General features: G+C 43.8%; 1 protein-coding gene across 1 annotated transcript in view; it reads left to right on the top strand.

Annotated features, from left to right (window-relative positions):
* The window catches only part of PPM1L (protein phosphatase, Mg2+/Mn2+ dependent 1L), a 334,639-nt gene extending 308,981 nt beyond the window's left edge, over nt 1–25,658 (top strand). Inside the window, exons 3-4 of the mRNA XM_027112860.1 lie at nt 19,466–19,627; nt 22,757–25,658. Of these exons, the coding sequence (XP_026968661.1) occupies nt 19,466–19,627; nt 22,757–23,103 (509 nt within the window). The 3' untranslated portion in view covers nt 23,104–25,658. The remainder of the gene's footprint in view (nt 1–19,465; nt 19,628–22,756) is intronic.
* The last annotated feature ends 297 nt before the right edge of the window (nt 25,659–25,955 follow it).

Below are 25,955 nucleotides of genomic sequence, written 5' to 3'. Positions count from 1 at the left end.
GCGTGTAAGAGCATGTGTTCCCTAACTCTATAAGATTAAACATATGAACTGAAAATAGACCAAAATTAAGTACAGTAATTGACTAACTACAGTGCTGAAATGGGGCAGTGTAGCATATGGTGGAAATCTTTACTATTAATTATCACAGAAAATTCCATATGGATGATTTATGAACATTCTGAAGTCAGGTTGGGAATGCTTCTTCATCATGTTTTCTTTCTAAACATAATTTTCTTAAATAGCATGTGGGTCTATATAATCATATTCGCAGCTCGACAATGTTTGAGAGCTTTGACGTTTCTTAATGTCACTAATTTCCATATTGAGATTTGACATATTTGGACTTATGTTAAATCAGATGTCCTAGTCATCATTCATAATAATAAGAATATTTTAAAAATCCTTCTCAAGTATAGAAGAGAAAAAAATTCCCTTTCATTCATTTATTTATTCAACTCCCCCCACCCCCTACACACACATGCATAGACACATGGAGCATCCACACATACACGTAATCCAAGCCTTCCTCCCGACCAACTTTGTCTGGCTAACTCCTATTCATCAGTCAAAACTCAGCTCAAATATCTGCTCCTCATATGATTGCAGGTGGGTTTCTGTGCTTGCCTCTCTCAACTTCGGCCATCATAGAATTGTTTTTCTCTTCTCTCCCCACTGACACCCCATTAAACCTTGACTTCTCACGTAGAGACTACATCTTTTGCTTCTGAGCCCCCAGCCCGTGTCAGAATGTCTGGCATAGCAGAAAGTGCTTCTTAAAAGCCTGCTAAATGAATGAATAACTTCAGCCTCTAGGCTAGCTAGGAGAGGAGTTCAGAGGCCAAATAAGCATCATTTATAAACTCAGCCAGAATCTTGTTGCAGCCAGAGTGGCAGAAACCCAGCAAGTCGACAACAATGCCACCCTGGGGTTTAGAGCTCCTTCAGTGGCTGTATGAGGCCAAACCAACACGGAAACCACATGCTGAGATGCCCTCCCACCTCAGGTCCCTGCTGCCTAGCAGTTTTGCGCTGTCTGTAGGCCACAACCAACTCTCTGTGTGTGGCTCCTACAAACTTTTTGCTTATTCGGGAGCTCCAAAAAGTAAAGTAGGTAGAGGAAACAGTCCCTTGGAGGCGCCCCAAACAAAACCACTTCCATGAATCATACTTAATGTTTAAAAACCTTGTCTTCTATTCAAGTCAGAGGTGGACTCATTACATTTGCCTGGAAAATAGACTGGAGACCAGTGGAAAAAACTGCCTTCAGAAGCCAGGTCAACTTAGGGTGGGTCCAAAAGGGCAGTGGGGCTGTGAGAAGCTCCATTTCTCAGCTATCAACCAGAGGGAGGACTTTCCAGGGATCCTGAGAATAGTGTTTAGATAAATGGAGGTTATGCCCCTTGATAGGTTCTTATTTTTCAGTTCAAAAGATGTCTCCTGCAGTTCACATATTAAACAGTCAGGGGTCAAGAGGGGATTTAAACCTACTTAGAGCCCAGTGTTTCCTAATTAATTATAGAATCTCCTTGTTCTTAACTGACCTGATCAGCTCCTTTATCAGTTATGTTCATGTAGTTGATGCCTTGAGTGTCTCTTTAAACCCTTGGGCTTATAACTGCTAAGGCTTTCTTTTCACACTTGGAAAATATGAGACTTTAGGTTTTATTCAATGGAGACTCAAGCCAGCAGCCTGGAATATGCCCCAGTTGTGGGGAGGTGCCCCAAGTACTAGACTGAGCAGCTGAAATGCAGCCTAAGTTCTGGTTAGGCTGCGTTTGAAAATTAATATCACGCAGGGTCATTAGAAGATGTATTTGGTATTCCTTTGCAAACTCTGCAGACTATCTAGCCCTCCCTCAGATGCACTGTAAACATTACATCCTAAATGCCCCAGAGCCCCTTCCAAAGTGACTTAGCCTCAGAGACCCGGGAGAAGGTGTGTGTCTGATGGTGTTTCCAAGCTGAGAAGCTCTTTCTCCCTTACTTACTCCTTGGGCTTTTCACCTTCATATTGTTTCTAGCCTCCCTAGAAAATCACATACTCATCTTCCAACTCAGCCATGAATTAAAAAACAACTTTTAAAAATATTTTATGCATCATTTGCATACTGTACCAGAAGGTTTCTTTGAATACCTAGTTTGTATATTGCCCTGTATTGTTCTTCAGCGGAAGCAAACAAAAGCTTTAAAGAACCCTTAGATATGGCTTCCCTGGTGGCACAGTGGTTGAGAGTCTGCCTGCCGAGGCAGGGGACACAGGTTCGTGCCCCGGTCCGGGAAGATCCCACATGCCGCAGAGCTACTGGGCCCGTGAGCCATGGCCGCTGGGCCTGCGCGTCCGGAGCCTGTTGCTCCGCAACGGGAGAGGCCACAACAGTGAGAGGCCCGTGTACCGCAAAAGAAAAAAAAAAAAAAAAAACCTTAGATAAAGCTCTTTGCTGGCAAAACTGACTGCTTCCTTGTCACGCTCCTGATAAAATTTTCTTAGAGAAAATTTTTAAAGCCTGATTGAGGGTGTCAGACCTGGGTTCAGATTCCAGCTCTTCCACTCAAAATCTGTGTGACCTCGGTGAGCCTCTTGTTCCTTATCTGTAGAATGGAGGGATAGGGGTGGTGGTGGTGGTGGTGATGATGGTGATGATGATGATGGTGATGGTGATGATGATGATGATGATGATGATGATGATGATGATGATGATGATAATGTATACCTTGCAGGATTTTTGTGAAAACAAGTCAGGCATGTGTGAACAACAAGCTGAGTGCCTGGTGCACTGTAGCTTGTCTAGTTAATGACATCTCCCTTTGTGACTTGAGATTCTGGCATCCTGAGACTCCTCCTCCTTTGTCTCCTGTCCCCCACCCCCCCCACCCCAGTAGGCCTCACTTCCAAAAATGTGACACCCACTCGGCAATGGTCGTAGGAAGAATAGACTCACCATCTACTGCCTTGAGGAACTGGCTCTCCCCGGTCAAGGCTTCCTGTGCAGGAAATGTGTTAGAATCAGCCTGGTCCTGCTGCCCTCCGCCCTCTAGGGTCATCCCTTGTCCCTTTCTGGGCAGTAGCATCTAATCATGTAGCATGGTGGTGTCACACAAGGGTGGTGTCACAAACCTGGAGCTTTCTGAGCCATACCCATGATGAGTCTGGGGCCTGGCATTCCCTCTGATACTGTTCCTTCTTTTCCTGGAACTACATTAGCCAGAATGGAAACAGGGGAGGCCTAGCCTCAGGCTTGTTACTGAAATGCCAAGTCGGTTCAGTGACTAAAATCAAACAGCTCAACCAAAAACCCAGTCAAGTCATTGTAGACCATGATAGAAGACCCTCAGAAGGATAAAAATGTCTAACATCAAGGAACATGAAAGTAAAAAGCCCTGAATTTGGTAAAAGTGAAATAATTTCTATAAATGAGTCACATTAAATGTAGATTTCAGAAAATTTTTTCAAAAAAATTTTAAATGAACTTTAATAACCAATCTTCTCTTTTTGTTTCCTTCTAACATTTTTCTGCATACATTTATACACATATGTATTTATTGAAGTGAAATTGGAATATTTTATGTAGTTTTTTTTCAAGTAAAATGCTAATGTGTTATATTTTAAAGAAATTTTATGTACAGTTTTTATTTTTCACTTATGAGCACTGAAGAATGTATGTTCTTCAGAAACACTATATTTAGTGTTCATACAGCACTTTATTATTTGGATATTTCATGATGCATTATACATGTACTCATTTTGGTTATTTCTGTTGTCTTGTTGTTTAAATTAATTCTGTGAGGTTAGTCCTTATACGTGAAGTTCTGTTCATATCTCTAATTATTTCCTTAGGATAAAATTCAAGAATTGACATTATCGAGTCACAGTTTAAACAAGTGTTTGTTTTAGTCTTTGTTTTGAAATGAAATATAAAGAAGTCCCCTGTAGAGACCTACTCTCTTTATTCATTTTTATCCTACAGATTCTTTCTTTACCTCCTCCTTTGTGTCAAGAACCAAATTAGGCTACATGAATTCCTTATCCTATTGCATCTTTAAGAGAGTTAGGGTCTTACTTCTTCCCAGTAATCCTCCCTGCACTTCTCCCCACCACCCACCATCTCCCTAGACTGAGGTATCCCCTCCATCCACACGCCCAGCCTCTCACAGCACTGTCACAGCATTGACCATGCTGGATTCTAAGTGTCTGGTTCCATCTCGCCATTAGGCAGTAAGTGCTTGGGGTTAAGGACTATATCTTGTTCATCTTTATTGTTCCAGCACCAAGCCTCGTAATTTACACACAGTCGGCACTGAATAAGGGAACAAAGGCCATAAAACTATTTAGTCAAAATACACACACCCTTCCAATCTTATACTGTTATTAGGTACAGGACATAGAGGTGAGAGAGAGAGAGAGAGAGAGAGGAGAAAGACGGTCATTTTCAAGAAGCAACATGGTTGTATATTCCTGGCTGTAGATATAGAGATGGGATATCACTTCTTTGGCATGTGTCCAGATGGAATTAAAGTCAGGATTTTATCAGATCTTTGAGGAAGCAGCCTTCCTGGAGACATAGCTTTAGAGTCAATTTTGTAGCCCACTAAGCCGAAAGCAAGTTGGAGAATTAATTATTGGATCAGATCGGCCCCAAATCATATGTGGTTTTATTTATTTATCCTAAATGAACATAATTGTACAACTTTTATTTTGTCCCTTTAAACGGGAGTTTGTTCTGTTTGGATGGAAAAGATCATCTGAAAATAATTTATGTGTAACTGCAAAACCTGCCAATGGTGTACTTCATTCACAAGGGCAAATTTGGCTTTGGAAATAATTTCTCCTTCCATCTGGAATTCTTCAGTGATAGGTATGTGTTAACAAACTCAGTGCCCGGGGAAGTCTTGTTTGGTTATCCAACATTGTTGGTACTAGCTGTAGCATTTTAAAATTTAAATTTCGTAATGTCTATGCCAGGGTAAAATTTAAGATGTGCAACGTGCGATAGGCAGATACGTGCGCACACACACACATGCACACACATTACATGGCTACAAAATAAACATGTTGAAGTTTAATTTAATTTGTCTCCATAGGACTGAATGTAACAGATTTTGAGTCCATATTGGATCTGTTACTAAATCTTGCTATATTCATTTCCAGGAAGATACCGTAATTTCCTGACTTTTCCTCAGGTTCTTACGGTTAAAAACCAAGTTCAGCTTTTGTGTTCCCCCCCCCCCCCCGCGTTTTCCCCAGGGGTGATCTAAGTGTCAGGATGTTGGGATGGCACCTGCTGGGGTGACCCAGGGTCTCCAGGACCTGTGGTTGGAAGGCTCCAAAGCTCCTGAGAGGTGCCATTTCTCCCTCAGGAGAAGCCCAGCAGTTCTCAGCTGTCCTTTCTACTCCACGTTAGGCTGTCCAAGTGAGCTCATTCAGCCATTGCCTCTCTATCCTGGGGCAAAGGTTTCTGATTTCTTGGGTTGTGCCTTGGAAAGCAAGGTCTAGGTCTCCTGTGCTTTGAACTGCATGTAATTGTAATTCTTGGAGATCCACACGTCAAAGACTCTTTCTCGGGCTTCCCTGGTGGCGCAGTGGTTGAGAGTCCGCCTGCCGATGCAGGGGACACAGGTTCGTGCCCCGGTCCGGGAAGATCCCACATGCCGCGGAGCGGCTGGGCCCGTGAGCCATGGCCGCTGAGCCTGCGCGTCCGGAGCCTGTGCTCCGCAACGGGAGAGGCCACGACAGTGAGAGGCCCGCGTACCGCAAAAAAAAAAAAAGAAGACTCTTTGTCTTCCCTCCACCTCCCCCCATCACCACCCTCCTTCCTGCCCAGCCTTACATGTCAGGGGAGCAAGAAGAGAGGACCCATGGGCAGGAAAACTCACTCCATCTTCATATGCCTGAGGTCTAGTCCAGAACTGAGGCTGATGGATGCTCAAAAAATTTTTTCTCTGAGAATACTGTCTGTTTGTGAGTTTCCAATCTCCTTGAAATTCAAAAGCTAAACCTGACTACTTCTTTCTCTTTGCACTTCAGCCATAGCAATCCTAATCTTCCCTGGGACAATGAGTGCCTCACACTGAATGAAAGACAGTCATGTACACACATGGGGCAGGAACTTCCATTAATATCTCCAGATGTCATCCTTCCAACATGTATATATATAAATAGATGGCTAGCTATATGGTAATTTAAATAAAGATAACTTAATCACCTCAAAGACCAGGTTTGTTTTTAATGGAAAGAATAGGGAAAAGGTTGACTCTGCGCTGAGACAAAAAAGGTCAAAGAAAGTGCAATTCTCTGCTAAGCACCAGATGAATCAGCCTGCACCTCTCATTCCCAGCCTTCTCTTTTTTTTTCTCTGTGCCCTTTCTCCTCTCTGCCTTTTATTAAAAGCAAGTACCCCTTTTAATAAAGCTCAATTTCAGAAGTTATTGTACCCCACTTCCATAACATTCATAAAGAAGCAGAAACAGTACTTGTAATTTGCTGGGAACCCTAAAGAGAAATGAAATATCTCACTGAAGAATTCTTAAATAACATGAAGACATGAAAAAATATAGCCAGTGCATCTCTGGCTTATGTAGGAAGAATCAAAGAACCATGAAATTAATTTTATTTACCATTAAAAGATACTGAACTTAGAATCCAGGTTGTGATTATGTAATTAGAAATTAATTTCAGTAGCATGTTATCATCCGAACTAAATGTCAGCAAGAGTTATGAGAGGTATGTTAATGAGCTTCAAAGAAGCTTGTGTACTTACTTGTACCTCAAAATAGTCAGCCAGAGAGGAGAGATGAAGGCTTCTGCAGCAAAAGGACATGCTGTGGTTCTTCTAAGACTCCCCAGTACATGTGATCAGTTTAATAGGAAGTGACTCTCTTTAACATGTTTATACTGAACTAAAAAGGAAGGGTTAGAAGGGTGTCCACAGGTCACACTCAAGTATGAAGTAAACATTATTACTGCAGCTGAAGTGTGAAGTTAAAAAACACCTCGATATAAAAATGGTGTCTAAGAACATCAGATGATGCAGCTATATTTTAACTTTGGTGAAGTATGAAAATTTAATGAATTCTCCATCAGATTCTAAAAGCTTGAATTATGACCTCTTCCCCCCATCTCCCATCACCTCATAAAATAGATTGTTTGTCTTATTTAGGGTGGCACACCTCATTTGTGGAAAAGACCTTTCTGGCACTGGTACACTGTTTCTTATTTCTTCTAGTCATTTTATTAATTACTGTATGTTTGCTGAGGAAGAGCCCAAGTATACCTAAATCTGGAATTAAACTCCTAGCACTAGGGTTTAAAATAATAGAGTTTGTCATCAAGATGATTGCCTCACATTCAGCCAGTGTCCAGCTCAATGGCTGATTTTTTTGCTTATGCAAAATTCTCAGAGGAGAAGAAAATTATAATTTGTAATAGACCTTTTCTCACAAAACGTTACTCCTGCCACTCTACGCTCCAGCATGTGACGAAGGGAAGCTGAGGCAGCTTCAGTTGCAAAGGAAGACCCAAAGGGGTCCCATTTACGGTGGGGGGCTTCTTTCTGGGCCCGGTCTGGGGGCCTCACATGAGTCTCCCTCCCTATATGGTATGTCCTATCACTGCTTCCTCTATTTGGAAACCCACAAAGATAGTTTGCCATCCTACTAGGTCTTGGTGGAAGAAGGCCTTAATGTGTTCTCAGGAACACTCAAATGTGTTGCTATCAGTATTTCACTCTTGCACTATTTACAATAGCCAGAACATGGAAGCAACCTAAATGTCCATTGACGGATGAATGGCTAAAGAAGATGTGGCACATATATTCAATGGAATATTACTCAGCCATAAAAAGAAATGAAATTAAGTTATTTGTAGTGAGGTGGATGGACCTAGAGTCTGTCATACAGAGTGAAGTAAGTCAGAAAGAGAAAAATACCATATGCTAACACATATATATGGAATCTAAAAAAGAAGGTACTGATGAACCAAGTGGCAGGGCAGGAATAAAGACGTAGACATAGAGAGTGGACTTGAGGACATGGAGAGGAAGGGGAAGCTGGGGCAAAGTGAGAGTAGCATCGACATATATACACTACCGAATGTAAAATAGATAGCTAGTGGGAAGCAGCTGCATAGCACAGGGAGATCATCAGCTCAGTGCTTTGTGTCCACCTAGAGGGGTGGGATAGGGAGGGTGGGAGGGAGATGCAAGAGGGAGGGGAGAAATCAAGAAAACACTCCCATTTACCATTGCAGCAAAAAGAGTAAAATATCTAGGAATAAACCTACCTAAGGAGACAAAAGACCTGTATGCAGAAAATTATAAGACACTGATGAAAGAAATTAAAGGTGATACAAATAGATGGAGAGATATACCATGGTCTTGGATTGGAAGAATCAACATTGTGAAAATGACTTTACTACCCAAAGCAATCTACAGATTCAATGCAATCCCTATCAAACTACCACTGGCATATTTCACAGAACTAGAACAAAAAATTTCACAATTTGTATGGAAACACAAAAGACCCCGAATAGCCAAAGTAATCTTGAGAACGAAAAACGGAGCTGGAGGAACCAGGCTCCCTGACTTCAGACTATACTACAAAGCTACAGTAATCAAGACAGTATGGTACTGGCACAAAAACAGAAAGACAGCTCAGTGGAACAGGATAGAAAGCCCAGAGATAAACCCACGCACATATGGTCACCTTATCTTTGATAAAGGAGGCAGGAATGTACAGTGGAGAAAGGACAGCCTCTTCAATAAGTGGTGCGGGGAAAACTGGACAGGTACATGTAAAAGTACGAGATTAGATCACTCCCTAACACCATACACAAAAATAAGCTCAAAATGGATTAAAGACCTAAATGTAAGGCCAGAAACTATCAAACTCTTAGAGGAAAACCTAGGCAGAACACCCTATGACATAAATCACAGCAAGATCCTTTTTGACCCACCTCCTAGAGAAATGGAAATAAAAACAAAAATAAACAAATGGGACCCAATGAAACTTAAAAGCTTTTGCACAGCAAAGGAAACCATAAACAAGACCAAAAGACAACCCTCAGAATGGGAGAAAATATTTGCAAATGAAGCAACAGACAAAGGATTAATCTCCAAAATTTACAAGCAGCTCATGCAGCTCAATAACAAAAAAACAAACAACCCAATCCAAAAATGGGCAGAAGACCTAAATAGACATTTCTCCAAAGAAGATATACAGACTGCCAACAAACATGTGAAAGAATGCTCAACATCATTAATCATTAGAGAAATGCAAATCAAAACTACAGTGAGGGGACTTCCCTGGTGGTCCAGTGGCTGGGACTCTGTGCTCCCAATGCAGGGGGCCTGGGTTCAATCCCTGGCCAGGGAACTAGATTCCACATGCATGTAGCAACTAACAGTTCTCATGTCACAACTAAGGAGCCCACATGCAGCAACTAAGACCCAGCAAAACCAAATAAACAAATAAATATTAAAAAAAAAAAACTACAGTGAGATATCATCTCACACCAGTCAGAATGGCCATCATCAAAAAAGTCTAGAAACAATAAATGCTGGAGAGGGTGTGGAGAAAAGGGAACACTATTGCACTGCTGGTGGGAATGTGAATTGGTACAGCCACTATGGAGAACAGTATGGAGGTTCCTTAAAAAACTACAAATAGAACTACCATATGACCCTGCAATCCCACTACTGGGCATATACCCTGAGAAAACCATAATTCAAAAAGAGTCATGTACCAAAATGTTCATTACAGCTCTATTTACAATAGCCCGGAGATGGAAACAACCTAAATGCCCATCATCGGATGAATGGCTAAAGAAGATGTGGCACATATATACAATGGAATATTACTCAGCCATAAAAAGAAACGAAATTGAGCTATTTGTAATGAGGTGGATAGACCTAGAGTCTGTCATACAGAGTGAAGTAAGTCAGAAAGAGAAAGACAAATACCGTATGCTAACACATATATATGGAATTTAAGGAAAAAAATGTCATGAAGAACCTAGGGGTAAGACAGGAATAACGACACAGACCTACTAGAGAACAGACTTGAGATATGGGGAGGGGGAAGGGTGAGCTGTGACAAAGCGAGAGAGAGGCATCGACATATATACACTACCAAACGTAACGTAGATAGCTAGTGGGAAGCAGCCGCATAGCACAGGGAGATCAGTTCGTTGCTTTGTGACCGCCTGGAGGGGTGGGATAGGGAGGGTGGGAGGGAAGAGATATGGGAGTATATGTATAACTGATTCACTTTGTTATAAAGCAGAAAGTAACACACCACTGTAAACAATTATACTCCAATAAAGATGTTAAAAAAAAAAGAGGGAGGGGATATGGGGATATATGTATATATATAGCTGATTCACTTTGTTGTGCAACAGAAACTAACACAGCATTGTGAAGCAATTATACTCCAATAAAGGTGTATTTAAAAAAAAAGGTATTTCACTCTTCCAGTTTGGGCTCTAGGGCTGCTGCCAGTCTCTGTGTGAAGTAGAAAACCTCTCACGTGCTGTCCTGCAGGAATTCCTCATTGAGTGACCCTCTCCTCTGGTCTCTTCCCTCCGGGGCTGGGAGTGGGGTGGCGGGGGCAGGGTATAGTCCAGGAGCAGGGCTTCCCACATCACTGTGCATGTTTGACTACACGGCTCTAGGAGGCGCCGTTCACACTGTCGTCAACTTGAACATGCATTATGGCCCTTTTATGGAGATGCTAGTAAAGTGTCTTGAGGAAGAGATGCCTTTTTCTGGCTTGCCCAGAAACAGTAACTATGGACTAGCCACAGCCTGCTTCAAGGTTGAAAGTAACACTCTGACAACACACTGGGTAAGTTCTGTCCCTCACTAGCCACATGACCTTGGGCTGATCCCTTAATCTCAGTTTTGTCATCTGTAAAATGGGAATAACAGTACCTCATAGGCTGTTAGGGTTAGAGATTGCCTATGCCAAGGACTGAGCACGGAGCCTGGCATGGGGTGAATGGACAGTGTATGGCAGCTCCCACAATTTGGCCTGCACATGTCTCTCTGCACACATAGATTTCTTTCCAGTCACTTTCCATTCAAGGCTCTCATAGCATAAAATAAGTTTCAAGCTCTCACTATAAGACTCATCACAGTGGAGCTACTGACTTATAGTATGAATTGTTAATTGGTATTATTTCAGTAGCCTCCTTCCCGCACGGAGTTAGACAATGGTGTCCGGTGACTCTCCGGCCCCAGCCATGCACGTTAATATAATTCTAAAGAGGGCCCGCCTCCAAGAGAATTTAGAGCTGGGAAGTGTAAGGATTCAGGCAATAGATGAGAGAAAAGGCATAAAGAAGGGAAGATTAGAGCTTACTCTTTAGTTTTCCAGAGATTGGATCATCCCAGCCAGGTCTGTCTCTGCCATGGCATTAATTATTACAAGACTGGTGAACAGACTCTGAGAAGGTCAAACTTGGTCAGACTTAGAGATCGTGCAGACAGGGGATGGGTCCAGGGAGTCAGTCTTATCTGTGAGCTGCCTGGTACTTAATCTGTGTTTCAGGGCTCATCACAGCTTTGGCTGTGGGACATCGGTGTCGGCTGGAAGCCCTGCCGACACTGATCTTATCATTCCCCATGATGCTTTCATTAATGACTGGCTTTGCCTGCTCTTTTTCCAGTATGTTTCACACCAGTATAATTTCTGTCAGTTTCCAGGCCTTGATGTCATCTAGGCCCTGGAACTGTGTTATTCAACTAACATTCATTGTCACATCTTTTCAGGATAAACCTGTTTTTCCTTATCATATAAATGTGTTGAATCTCCTTTGCTGGATATAATGAATGGCTTTTAGGCGGTTGTAACACCTTCACTGAAATATTCATTCATTCATCCTCTGTCTGTCTCTCTTTCTCTGTTTCTTTGTGTGCGTGTCCCCTTCCCTCCCTTTCCACTTGTCACCTCTTCTCCACCCACCCCCAATTTCTTTCTTTTCTTTCCTGAAGAAAAAAATGGCCATTTCCTTTTATTCTCTGTCACTGAGGGGAATCACTATTAGCATGAGTGAGTGGCATTCATTGTTTGGGAGAGAGCCCACTTGCTTTGTGAAGCAGGGCTCCTAAGTCATGTTAACTGCACTCGGCTTTCTCTGCTCTGCCCAGCCTCCCAGCCCCACCCCAGAAAAAGTGAAGCTGCGGTGTCAGGCACGTAAGACAATGTTGCAGTAAACTGAACTTTCATAAAATAAGGATTCTCATGCCTCCAACTTTTAAATCATAGAAGAGGGGGAGGGGAGTGCAAGGGGTTGAGGGTAATGTGCTTTGATTGGCACTCAGGGCAGGTTGTTCTTTGTCGATGGCACTGCTCGGAGGTCAGGTAAGGCTGTGCAGGGGAAGCCTGAAGGCAGCTGAGGCTCACATGTCTGTCACGGAGTCACTGATGGATAGTCACTGGTGGGCGAATGTGAATCTGAACTTGATGATCTGTCAACAGTGGTGCTGTCATCATTGTCACGGCCTTATTCCTCTGGGCCATTCTTTTTACCTGTACCACTCTACTACCGTGATTGTCAATTCTGCTTTTTCTGTTTTATGTCTTGAATACTTTGCTTTTTGCAGTGGATATGCTCCTGAACCGTTGTGAATAAATTGTGGTTTTAAGTAATGTTAAATTCATCTCAATACAGAAAAGCATAAAGAAGAAAACAAAGTGGGCTAAAATCCCATCACCTAGATAACCCTGTTAATATTTTTCAAAAAATAAGAGTATATATATTTACGTAGTACGAAGGTGTGAATTGTACAAATACTACAATTAGTACAAGTTGTACAAAAGCACCTCCACTTTCCTCACCACCTCCTCAGTCCTTAGCGCCCCTTCCAGCATTAAGGGTCTGTGCAGGGTACAAAGCACTACGATAAGAATACAGCAATGAATAAGGCATCCCCCTGGTCCTAAAAGAAGCTGCTAGTCTAATGGGTCAAAGAATCATTTGATCTACAGTTGCCTTTTGTTTGGCTTGCATTGTTTTTTTAAATAAAATTTGTCAACATTGAAAAGTCAGGAGAGTTCACATAAAAATGGCTTCCCTTGAAAAATATGAATAACTGGCTACAGTGGGCTTGCATTCCCACATGGCAACCATCTTCACTGCTAAGGAAATGCTGCCCCCTTAGCAAGTGTTCTCTAGTTTGCCACAAGCCACACCACTCCCTGTTGTAGACCCAACACTGAAACCTGATGTCAGTTGTCCCTTATCATCACGCTTGCCTATTCTTAGAGTAGAAAAACGTCTTCAGAACCCATGCTTCTGTCGAAAGTACAGGGGTAAAGCTACTCCAAGAGGGTAATAAGCTTTTTTTTCTTATACTTGGCCTACTTACCCGAAGCCGTAGGAGTTTGCAATTCCTGTTCAAAACCAGCAAAATATTCAAGGTGAAAAGGACCTGACACTAATCCAAGTCACTTGTTTTTTAACTTGTGGAGGTTCACGTGCTTTCTGATTATTACTGAGAATTTGAAATGTACCAGCTTTGTTTAAGTTAATCCAGAATCACAATTATATTAAAGGAAATTCACATCACACTGATCAAATTTTATCCTGGTTTACAGACTTTTCTGTGACATGCGCCAGTTTATACTACAAAACGGGGAGAGTTGATGGGGACTATTCAAAACACAGAAATGTAGAAACTGGTCACAGAAATCATTCCTTCTGGGGGTAGGAAGAGAACAGTTTAAAGCAAGAAGGAGTGTCGATTATCAAAGGTTTGGCCCAGTGGAATCAGTCAGTCCGTGTGTGTGACCTGGGCAGGTTGCTATACTGTCTGAGACCTAGTTTCCCCACCTGTAAAGTGGGGATAATTATGCCTTCTCACAGGTAGTGCAGATTAAGTTGCGTAACGTAAATAAAATGTTTAGCGTTATAGTAAAATGCTTAAGCAGTAGGTCTATCATTATTATTATTACTAAAGTAATAATTCTGGATTCCCAGGGTTTTTAGTCATTTGGTCATTCAGTACATATGCATTGAGCAGTGTAATCATGAGTGTGACATTTGAAGTCTCTGAGTCCCATTTTTCTCATCTGTTTAAAGGGAAGAATAATACCTGCCTCTCCCCAACCCTAAGGTCAGGAAATCAACTGCAAGTGTGTTTGTTAGCCACTTTGTTTGTAGCATTGAACAGATTGTTATTACTACTTTGTTATTAATTGAACTGGGAAAGTTTTTAGCTAGGGTTTTAAAAGATGGCTGAGATATCCCAAACTACTTAATCCTCTTCAGGATTTACATTTTTCTCAAGCTCAACTCATCCAATGAATTCATTGCCTAATAGTATCCAATGAAAATACTTATCAGAATAGATTTTCTTGTGTACCTTTACTTTGTCTGCATCCTAGAAATTAAATCAAGAGAGAGAAGGCTGGTTTAGAGGAATAGACTGATGAATAATTGGCATTCGTGTGTTTTTCCTAAGGAAAACAAGAATTAATACAACAACACAAAAACGTGCCTGCTTTGCTGAAGTACAAATTGAGGTCAGATGTAGACAGAAATTATTCATGTAATGACTTCATGATGCACTTTTATTGCTTCCTAAGGTGCCACGGCTTTAGAAGCTGGTGAGGATGGATGCCCTACTCATGTTTCATTAACATTGTTCCAGGAGCCTGGACTGGAGGAAAGAGCTAGGGACAGGCCTGGGCTGGAACTTCTCTCCACTTACAAACAGTGTGCCTGTGAGCATGGTTATACATGTACAGGAGGGTCCTTATGTTTTGATCAATGTAAAATGTATTTTGCTACAGTTGGCTATCTCCCTGCTGTGGCAATATCTAGAAGATGTGGTACAGTGTGGTACTGAACTGGGTTGACATACTCAGAGCAAGACAGAGGGAGCTTAGCATAATGTCAGATCAGGACCAAGGAGAGAGTGTGTGATTGTTTATCACTCCTCTATTAATTTGTTTATTCAGCAAATATGAGGTCTGTGATGTTCTAGACCTGAGCATTATAGGAAGAAAAACAAGCAGGTGATATTCTTACCCTTGTGAAGTTGACATTGTACAGGGGAAGATTGGCATTAAATAAATTGTTTAAAGAAATACACAAGATATTTACATAATTGTGTGTTGTGAGGGCAATAAAGGACATAAAGAGGAAATTAGATCCCCCATCAGAGAAGGCCTCTGAAGATGTCACACTTGAACTGAGACATCACCATGTGCATGTCAGCCGGTGCCAAGGACTACAGAGGGAGCACTGCGTACAGAGGCCCAAAGGCAACCAAAAGCTTGGCATGGGCTTCCCTGGTGGCGCAGTGGTTGAGAGTCCGCCTGTCGATGCAGGGGACACGGGTTTGTGCCCTGGTCCGGGGGGATCCCACATGCCACGGAGCGGCTGGGCCTGTGAGCCATGGCCGCTGAGCCTGCGCGTCCGGAGCCTGTGCTCCGCAACGGGAGAGGCCACAACAGTGAGAGGCCCGCATTCCGCCAAAAAAAAAAAAAAAAAAAAGCTTGGCATGTTTGGGCAACAGAAGGGAGTCCTTGAGCAAGGGGAGGGTGGTATGACATAACATTGTACAGGTTGGGGCAAGGGCAGATCATGCAGGACCTGGAGAGCTGAAATAACACGCTGGCTGAGATGGTGGTGGCTTGGACCACCGTCAGCACGATGAGAACAAGAGAAGGGAAGGGGTTTAAGATGTGTTTGAGAGGTACGAGTGACAAGAACTTAACGATGGACTGAATGTCAGGAATGAGGAAGAGAGAAAAACTAAGGATGTCTCCTAGCTTGAGCAGCTAAGTGGATGGTGGTACCATTTTCTGAGGCTTAAATTAAAAGTTAAAGAATTTGCCAGACCTCACTCAGCTAGGATTTTGAAGTCTAGTCCGTGTGAATTTACTTTTTCAGTTTTTTTTTTTAATCTAAGTCAGACTATTAGGTTAAAGCTCCAAAATATTGTCCAGATTTTCAGATTTTTAATCACCTAGATTAAATTATTAATATAGACAATCCTGAGGTTCAGGGTTAAGTGATATTGTCAGACGCTGGTATTTCTGATAAATAGTACTATGATGGCTAAGTTTATCTCGAAACTAATAACCAGAGTCTTGGCAGTGTTTTTTCTCATGCATACAAAAGAAAAAGTGATTTTCTCCTTTCCTCTTGGGCATAATGTGTTTCTGGAGTTTTCCTCAGCCACAAGGTAGTTTCTGCTGTAATGTAAGATTAGATTATAAATTGTCTCTGATAATCCTGAGCTAAAACTGCAAAGCCCAAACAACAAGTTATGTACAGTGTTTTCAGTCATGCTTGGGCTCCACCCAGGACACAGGCAGGTTTCTATGGAGAGGGAATAGTGACATTTCAGTGACACTAAACACAGCCTGCAGCTCTCCTTCCGCCACCTGGGGCTCACCCATTTTGGCCCGGCCTAAGAGTCTATTGTTGACACAGGCAATTTCCACTTTCTCAAAGCAGTACATTCCTGAAATCCACATCAGGAGGTAGATTTCATAGACCCATAGAAACAATGGGATCCTCTTCTTGACAGAGGAATCAGCAGGCCATGAATCTTCACATGTGAGTGAAGCAAAGCAGTCACCCTCTAAATCTCTCATCCAGAAGCCCCTTATTTTATTTTATTTTATTTTTTGCGGTACGCGGGCCTCCCACTGCTGTGGCCTCTCCTGCCGTGGAGCACAGGCTCTGGACGTGCAGGCTCAGCGGCCATGGCTCACGGGCCCAGCCGCTCCGCGGCATGTGGGATCTTCCCAGACCGGGGCACGAACCCGTGTCCCCTGCATTGGCAGGCGGACCCCCAACCACTGCACCACCAGGGAAGCCCCAGAAGCCCCTTATTGAACTGTAAGCCCCTGAACCAGTTAGGATACCATAAGGAACAACAACAACAAAAAATCCAACATAAAAAGCCTTAAGTAGTAAAGTCATTTAGTGTCATGCAGAACATGAACAGGACGGGTCCAGGTGGGTTCAGCAGTTCTGTGATGTCTCAGGGACTCAGGTTCCTCACCTCTCCGCTCCCCCTTCTGGACACAGAGCCTTGACTCTGAGCCATATCCCCTCATGGTGCAAGATGGCTGCCACAGCCCTGGGAAACGCAGGAGCCACGGGAGGCCAAAGAAATGGGTCATGTTCTGCATCATGTCTCTTTCAGTGAGAAAGCCTTTCCCAAAAGCCCAAGCCGACATCTTAAGTGCTTGTCCATGGAGCATCCAGTGCCCCGCTTCTAGACACCAGGACATTATCCTAGACCTCCCCCTCTCCTTTATTTCCTTATTCTCTATGACCTATCCGTTCTGGTCTTAAGTAATCTGTCCCCCGACCCTCAATCCCTGTGTTTACTACATTAATTCAGCTCCTCATGAACTCTCCCTATTCCCCCTGCTTCCAGTTTATCTTCCACAAAGCCACTGACATGATCTAAAACACAGATCTCATCATGTCACTCTCCTTCTTAAAACCCTTCAGTGGTTCTTAATCACATATACAATTAAACTTCAAAGGTTTTTTTTTTAGCTATAGAAATTACCTCTCCCCTCTTAAAAAAAACAAAAAACAGACAAAAAGAACATGCAGCATCCCCATAAAGCTAACAATGGATGTAGAGCTGCTGTGGCTGAAATGGGGGTGGGGAAACGGCTTATAGCTCATCCCGGTGGATCCCTTCACCTCCCTCACATGGAGACCCCAAAGCCTCTTGTGGATCCCATGTTGTACAGGCAAATGGAAATGCCTAGCAGGCAGTTGATATGGACCTCAGGAGTGTCAACCAGGCTAGCGTTGTAGGTGAGATGGTGGTGGAAGCAAAGGTCAGAGCCATGATCTCTCGAAGTGCACAGAGTGAGAAGGGAAGAGGGCCTCTGAGAGACACAACTCCAAGAGTTGAACTGATATAATGCCCCCAAGCCACGTAACACCCAATAACGCAGCGTCTCCATTTCACCTTTCAAACTCCAAGAGTGTGCCTTATAGGAGAATCTGTGCTCTCATCGTGATAGGTTAACACAATCAGATGCTTGAGGACAAAGTGAGGATGGTTGAAGACCAAAATGCAACTAATATCAAAAACTGAGAAGAATGATTTATAATCATATGAATTGTCCATCTTGTGCTTACATTTTCATTCTTACAGCTTTTTTTTTTAACGTGAAAGATTTGCTGTTTGCTTTGATAATCCTGAGATTAGTCTTTTCTCCTTTCACAAGGCTTTTCACATCAGACATTGTGAGTTAACCAGCATTTCATGTGTTTCCATTTCTGATCAAGGCACTTTTGAGTTAAACAGCCTTTAGAATGGAATTTCCAATAGAACTATAATAGCTGAAAATGCTAATTATTCTCCCCGCTCTTGATATCAATCTGTGTTTATTCTTTATGTCTATTTAAGAATTCAGTCTTGTCATTCTGTGCAGATAAAAAGCAGTTTGCATTCTGTTATTGAATATGACCTTCTTAATGAGGAGGTTAAATATTAATGAAGACTAATTGATGAATAATTTTAACAAGGAAAGGCATTATCGGTTTGAAGCCAGAGCTTGATGGGTTGTGCATTTCAGCAGGTATTTGCATACTCAGTGATACTGTCAGAAGGCGGGGGAGGAGAAAGGAGAGGGGCTGGACAGAGGACACCGGGCAGGTAATAAGGGCAGCCTCCAACTAGACCAGATTGTGCAGCTCTACTTGCTTTTATCCATTCTCATTCCATGAGGAGCTTGAGGAGAGAGAGCTTGTCCTTTTGTGTCTTGTGTGGGCTCCAGGCAAACAGCTCTTCCCTCTTGCTTCCCTTCTGACTCTGACCACCCCAATCCCTCACTGCCTGTCGACATAGACCTCATTTCTGTCCTCATATTGGGTTTTCCTGCCTCTGCCTTTACAGTTCGCCCCCATCACCCACTGGCGCCGACCTGTATCTGGCCGCCAGTCTTTGCTGTCAGACTCCATATAGGCTAGTTTGTATAGGCTTCCCCCCTGCTCCCCATGGCTCCATAGGACCTGGTTGTTGGCATCTGTCATTTACTGGCCCTTCTAGGCCCTCCTGCTTGAAGAGCCCACCTGACCCCCATCCTTCCCACTTTCAACTGGGATTTCACAGAAACTCAGCACCAAAAAGAAGCAGAAAATAAGTATCAATCGTCTGAAGCTTCAAAGCTGATTCTGATTCTCTCCGAATCCTTTGAAGTGTGATATGCATTTAAATCAAGAGTAGCAGAGACAACAATGATTTGGGAAAATGATAATGTTATCCTAGCCTATTTCAGTGAGACTCCAACATGGTTAAGAAAATTGACTGTCAGATCTGATCAGTGTTGTTGAAGTGAACAGCTGTCATTCTCCGAGTGGCTGGAGTCAAATTCTTACCCAGCAGGAGTAGTTTTAATGACTGAAGGACGAGTAACCACGAGAAGCAGCCTAACCGCAAAGCACCACTGACCTGTATTGCCTCTCTCTCCTGTTTTGCAGGCACAACGTGTTTGATTGCTCTGTTGTCAGATAAAGACCTCACCGTGGCCAATGTGGGTGACTCGCGTGGGGTCCTGTGTGACAAGGACGGGAATGCCATTCCTTTGTCTCATGATCACAAGCCGTACCAGCTGAAGGAAAGGAAGAGGATAAAGAGAGCCGGTGAGTTTGTGAATGCCTCCAAGGACTTTGTGCCGTCTTGTTCAAGTGGACAAGGTGGCTTGCTGGGAGAGCCCCTGGGGGAGAAGATGTTCCTTTACCCAGTGATGAGTAGATCAGTACAGAGGCTGCTGCTGAGGCAGCTGGGACTGGACTTTGTAACATTTCCTATCAAATGAGTGGCCACTGAATTTGCCCTTCTTTGTGGCCACAGATTACAAAAGAGCCAAAAAAAAAAGCCCTTAGTTTAAAGGCTAATGAGATCTTTGGGCCCCTGCTTGCCATACCCCACTTCTCTCCAGCCGTGCCAAACCACTAACCACCAAACGAACCACGGAGCTGATACCTCTGTGCCTTTGCAAGTGTTGTCCACACCGTCTGGTGGGTAACAATGACCTTGTCCTTTAAGACTTGGTTTAAGGGTGTCCTTTGGGCAGCCTTCCCTGTCACACCCCTTCAGTCTTTCCCCAGCATCCTATGTGGACCTCTTAGGTCACCTTTCACATGTGTGGACATACCTGGCCCTCTTATCTGTCTTGCCTTCCTGACCATGAGTTCTTTGAGGCAGGAGCTTGGTCTGTTCATCTCTATACTCCCAACACTGAGCTCAGTGCCTAAGATAAGTACATATTTCAGTTTGGGGAGGGGGAGAATCCCTTTTTCACTTTTTCAACATCTAGAGGCTTGGGGGTACAAACTTACATCATGGAACTGAGAAACAGGTAGGGAATGTAGTAGACAGACAGACATTAATAATAAATAAGTAAAAATAGGTAAATGATCTAGTATATTACAAGGTGATAACTGCTATGGAGAGACAGAAAGCAGGTTAGGGAACGGGGAGTGTCACGGGGTGGTCAGCATAGGCCTCACTAAGGTGACATTGGGACGAAGACTTGAAGAAAGATTATCAGTTGATGATTACACTTTCATAGTCAATTTGGGGGGGATTCTTTTCTACCCATGCAGGGGAGGAGCCCTTCCCTCCCCAGACTGACAACCACAGCATGTAGCCTCTGTGTCACATGCTAAGCCACAGGCCCAGCTGTCGAGGGAGCTCAGGTACCCTGGGTCTCAGCCCAAGAAGGGCCCTTGCTGCCTGGGGGAATCTACAGGTTGACCCTCAATGTCTACGCATCAGCTTCTGCCCAGAACCTAATTAACATTTGAGTTTTCACAGTAGGAAGCTATCCTGTTGAGTCCAAAAGCATTGAATTTTATTCAGTGACTGCTTGAGATGCAGAATAATTTTTAATGAAAGCTTTGGTCAGGTTTTCTGTTGATGGGACGGAACAGTGTTTTAAGAGCATCTATCGTGCTTTGATGAGCTTCCCTCCTTACGAAGACAGCATCTCAGTCCACTGTGGCCCTGGACTTAGGATACAGTCAGCCTGCTCCTGAGGAAGCACAGGCAGGGATGTGGAGACGGAACATGTGGAGACGCCACCGTAGCATCCAGCGCTCTCCTGAGATGTCAACCCATTCTATCCTCTCTCCTCTTCCCTGCCGTACCCATCCACCCTTCCCTGCCCCCACAGTGATTACAGTAGCAAATTCTGACAGCATCTCCAAGGAGGTTAATCTCACCTGTGTCAAGGGTGTATTTTACATCAGGGCTTAACGAACAATGACTGGTTTTCTTATCTTTGTGTGTGTTTTCTCTGACCTCAGCCTTCCCTTCTGGACATCTCTCCCCCTCCTGTTTTGTGTGACAGTACGCTGCAACCAGTCTAGGCCAAATACACGTTGATCTTTCTGTCTCCATTCCTTAAGCTGTTTCCACAATAACAGTGATGTCAGCTGCCGCTTACTGTGTGCTCACTCTGTGCTGGGAGCTAAGCTGAGCGCTTTACATATACTTTCTCTTTCCCTACCTTACGAGGTTGATGATGTTATCCTTATTTTACAACCAAGGAAGTGGAGCCTCAGAGAGGCTAGGGTGCCCAAGACACAGCTTGTGAATGGTGAGACCAGAATTGAGACCCAGGACAGTGACTCCAGAGCCCATGCTCTTGCCCAGGAGACCATGCTTCCTGGAATGTTCTCGTACATCCCTGCTCATGGAAGTCCTACCCATCGTTCAAAGCCCAGCTTTAATGCTCACTCCTCCCTGATTATCACAACCAGAAATCTTCGCTCCCTCCTCCCCATCTGCTTACAGCATTTAGCAGGTACTAGTCTCTCCCTGAAGAAATGCTGCTTTGTGCTTGTAGCTGTTGATACAGGTGGCTTTTCCCTCCTGCCAGGCTGTCTACTTCTTTATAGAAAGGTCTGGATCTTGTCTAACTTTATAGCCTGCAAATTGCCCTGCATGGAATATATATTTAATAAATATCTGACAAATAATATGCGAATGGACAAAGTCCTAGCTCCCTTAAAGAAAAAATAATAATAGATAATACTGAGTGCATGTTATATGCAGGCACTGTGCCAGGTGATTAATATGCAATAACTAACTCCTTTATTTCTCACAACTCCTCAGTGGAATAGGTACTGTTATTGTCCCAATTTTGGAACCAAGGAAACCAAGGATCAGAAAGAGTTTCTCATCCAAAGTCCCACAAAGCTAAAAGTAACAGAGCCAGGAATCAAATCTAAGCAGTCTGCCCCGAGGGCCTGAGCCTTTAACAACTGTGTAAAATGCACCATTCTTCAATCCTGATTCCATCTGGGGAGGTGTTTTGAGATACAGGCACACCCAAGGGCAGCCTCAAGCTAATGATGGATCCCAGTGGTATTCTCTGGTACCATCCACCTGCCTTTCAGTGCTGTTTTGCTGCTGTCCCTGGATCCCCACCCTAGGGCTCCCTACTGTCAGTCACTGAGCTGCCAAGGTGTCCTTAAGTTAAAACTGATGCCCTCACCCATCCATGCCTCCTACCCTCAATATTCTTATTAATTTGGTCTCGAAGGCTTTTAAGATACCAAGGATGAGGGCCTGAGGATCTACCCGCAGAGCATCAAACCTCAAGCCACGCAGAGGAACGCTGTTCCCTCCTGGTAGCGCCAAGCTGGGGTGAGGGGGCACATAGGTCACGTGCAGTAGGTCAGCCCTTTGCAGACGCACGCGGACCGCACCCGGGGTGTGAGAGAGCAGCTGGTCAAGCTAATGGGCTCGTTCTATCTTTCCAGGTGGTTTCATCAGTTTCAATGGCTCCTGGAGGGTCCAGGGAATCCTGGCCATGTCTCGATCCCTGGGGGATTATCCGCTGAAAAATCTCAACGTGGTCATCCCAGACCCAGATATCCTGACCTTTGACCTGGACAAGCTCCAGCCCGAGTTCATGATCTTGGCATCAGATGGCCTCTGGGATGCTTTCAGCAACGAAGAAGCTGTTCGATTCATCAAGGACCGCTTGGATGAACCTCACTTTGGGGCCAAGAGCATAGTTTTACAGTCGTTTTACAGAGGCTGCCCTGACAACATCACAGTCATGGTGGTGAAGTTCAGGAATAGCAGCAAAACAGAAGAGCAGTGAACCCTCTGGGGTCTCAGCTGCCTTAGACTAAAGGACTTTCAACACACTGGTCTCTTTTAATGTAGTGAAAGGTGTGGGCATTACAGTTAGGATCATCCATCCCAGACATGGGGTTCCCCATCCCCGGCCGTCTTAAGTCTATGTGCCGTGATGAACAGAGGGTGTTCTTGGCCAATGTAGTTGAGAGGCTGGAAAATGGTTTCTTCGTGTTTTCCCAACTCTTTCATCCAATGTTCAAAATATATAAATATATAGCTGTAGAGTCACATGTATGAAGTGAACGGCATATGTGCCACATATTCTCCTTTTACGATTGTTTTCAAGATCCCTTACAGGGCCCTCCAGGCATCAGACTTTGTGTCCTCTCATTGGAGCAGTGAGTCAGGGCCGATGTGGCCACACCCTATGCTGAGGGGCAGAGCTGTCCTGAGAATGCTTTGTCCTCCTGAGCCCAGGTTTTCTGCTCTGCAGCAGCCCTGCAGACACAGATTTGGAAATGGTTTATTATTCCGTGGCTACTCTTGGAGGCTGAGGGACGTGGGGAGGATGAGAGCCGCCTGCACGGCAGAAGTAAACTTCTTCCCTCGCTTTCTTTATTAGTTAAATAGACTTTGTGTACCACCTGACCAGTCTTTGTGTGTTTATCCTAATCATGCATGACCTTAATCTTTGGCCTACACCTTACCTAATGTAATAGGCAGCTGTTAAACTTTACCACCAGACACCACGATTTTTTTACATTACCAAGTGAAAAAAGCAAATCACAGTACCATAATCCCTGCCACCTTTAAGAGTAGATAGAAGACACCATGGCCGAATAAGTCACAGCGCCCCTTGGGAAGTCTGCTATTTGCATTCAGAGAGAACGCTGGTGAGGTTGCCGCCTCGAATCGAGCTCCAGCTGCCCAGTTTTGTGCATCTTTTCCTCTCCTGTTCTAGTAGCTTTCAAATGTCTCTGAAGCAGTGTTCTGAGAAGCAGCGGTGTAGAACTGCATGTGTGCTCCCGGAAGCCGAGTACAGAGTTCGCAGCCAAGTTTTGGAATTTGGTGGTTAACTACTGGGACGCGCTTCCCCTAGACAGTGGAAAGGCAGCAGTCTTTAACATCTGGTTGCAAACCACTGAGTTATTTTTGCGGCCAGACTTGCTGCTTTTCATTTCTTATCACCAAAGTCACATTTCCAATCTCAGTATTTTATAAGTTAATTACAGAAAATGCTGGGTCATCCTGTTTCCCTGGCTGAGGGGCTCAAACAGCCAAACAAGATTTTCATTGCATCCCCACCCCTCTGTGTCTGAAATGTCAGGGCGGCCACCTGGTTTTGTCCTTCCAGAGTGAGCATTTGCCTTTATAGCTTCTCAAAGGCCCCATTCACCGGCCACCTCCTGCCCACGATGCCGCTTCCCTGCTTGCTTCAGCTGTGGAGCGTTCCTGAAGCAGGTTCTAGGAGTGAACTCAGGAGGATGAAAAGATTCCCTTGTGGCTGCCAAGGACTGTAATCTATCTGGATTCCTCTGAGCACTTAACCTTTCTTTGACTGAAAGAATGACTAGTGGTTTCCCAAGAGACGTGCTTACTTTGGTAAACTATAACATTAGAATTTACAGTATGAGAATTAGAACCTCGGTTTTTTTTCTTCTTTTTTTTTAAGCCATCTAGTACAAAATACCTGCCACCATGTTAGATTGGAGTATCTGCCTATTGAGAGGCACTGAACATTTGGATGTGTGTATTTGAGGCGGGGGTTGGGACGGGAATGTGGGAAACGTGCAGGTTGTGATCAGTGATGGGACAGTCAGGCCAGGTGGCCTGAGTTTGCTTGGTGATTTTAGGACGTCCTGATTCTGGAGAGTTACCAAAGCCCACCCTCTAACCGGAGTCCAGGAATAAGCAGTGTCAGCGTATTACAGTATGCAGTTAATTTTCCTTTTTTATTTTTAACTTAACCCAAAATTCATAATAACGATGGAAAGATATTTTTAAATGCTATGATCACTGTGATTGTCTAAAATGAAAATGGTACTGTTTTGGTGAAGATGAAGGAGAAAAGCGACTTAGTTAGTAAATTAGTGTTTATTTGCCCTGCAAAATGTCTTACTAGATGGTGCTGAGTGCAGGAGTGCATGGCTTTCCTTCTGAGTTCACAAGGCATCTTCTAAACTTTGCTTTGTAGAATTAATTCATTTCTGACTTTAATCAAGTAGTGCGTGTATTTTTTACTCCCTTTCTGCCTCTTTTTCTCCCACTTTGGCTTGTAGATTTTTGAAAAACAGAAGTTCTAGGCAAAATAGTAGCAGTTTGATTAATAGTTATGTCTCAAAATCAGGCTACTTTGTTCCCTTCCCCATCCTCCTGGAGCTCTCTCTCCCTGAGCCGCCTCCAGCTGTCGGGGGTCTGCAGACATCACCCGGCATGCCCTGTGGCTCACCGGCCAGCCACTCCCATTTTCCAGGGACAGGGAAGGTTGAGTCTAGTTAGGGAAATTGATTTGAGAAGTTTGCATGTGAAGCTTCCCTAAACAGTACTGCCAAAGCTTTGGAATCGTCGTCACCCAGACCCCCTAGCCTGAGTTCGCATTGCCAATAGCCCCCATGGTGCCAAATTTTGGAATGGTTTTATAGTCTTTTAGAAATGAAGCTGGGAGCCAATGATCACCTGCTTATGAGCCCCCAGCAAGATGCCAAGCCCAGGTCTTCATTAATGCACTGCTCTCCCGCTGCTCCACTGGCAATTTGTACTCTTAAAATGGGTTGGGATTGGGGGGGTGGGGGGAGAGACAGGGAAACTTTTTTTTTTAATTCACTGTATTTGCAATTCTCTAATAAAAGGAATAAATAATACTTATATGGAAAA

This window comes from Aethalodelphis obliquidens, unplaced genomic scaffold (genome assembly GCF_003676395.1).
Source record: "Aethalodelphis obliquidens isolate GAN/ISIS:26980383/991018 unplaced genomic scaffold, ASM367639v1 scaffold1, whole genome shotgun sequence".
Lineage (NCBI taxonomy): Eukaryota > Metazoa > Chordata > Mammalia > Artiodactyla > Delphinidae > Aethalodelphis > Aethalodelphis obliquidens.
This window is presented reverse-complemented; position numbering and strand designations above follow the sequence as displayed.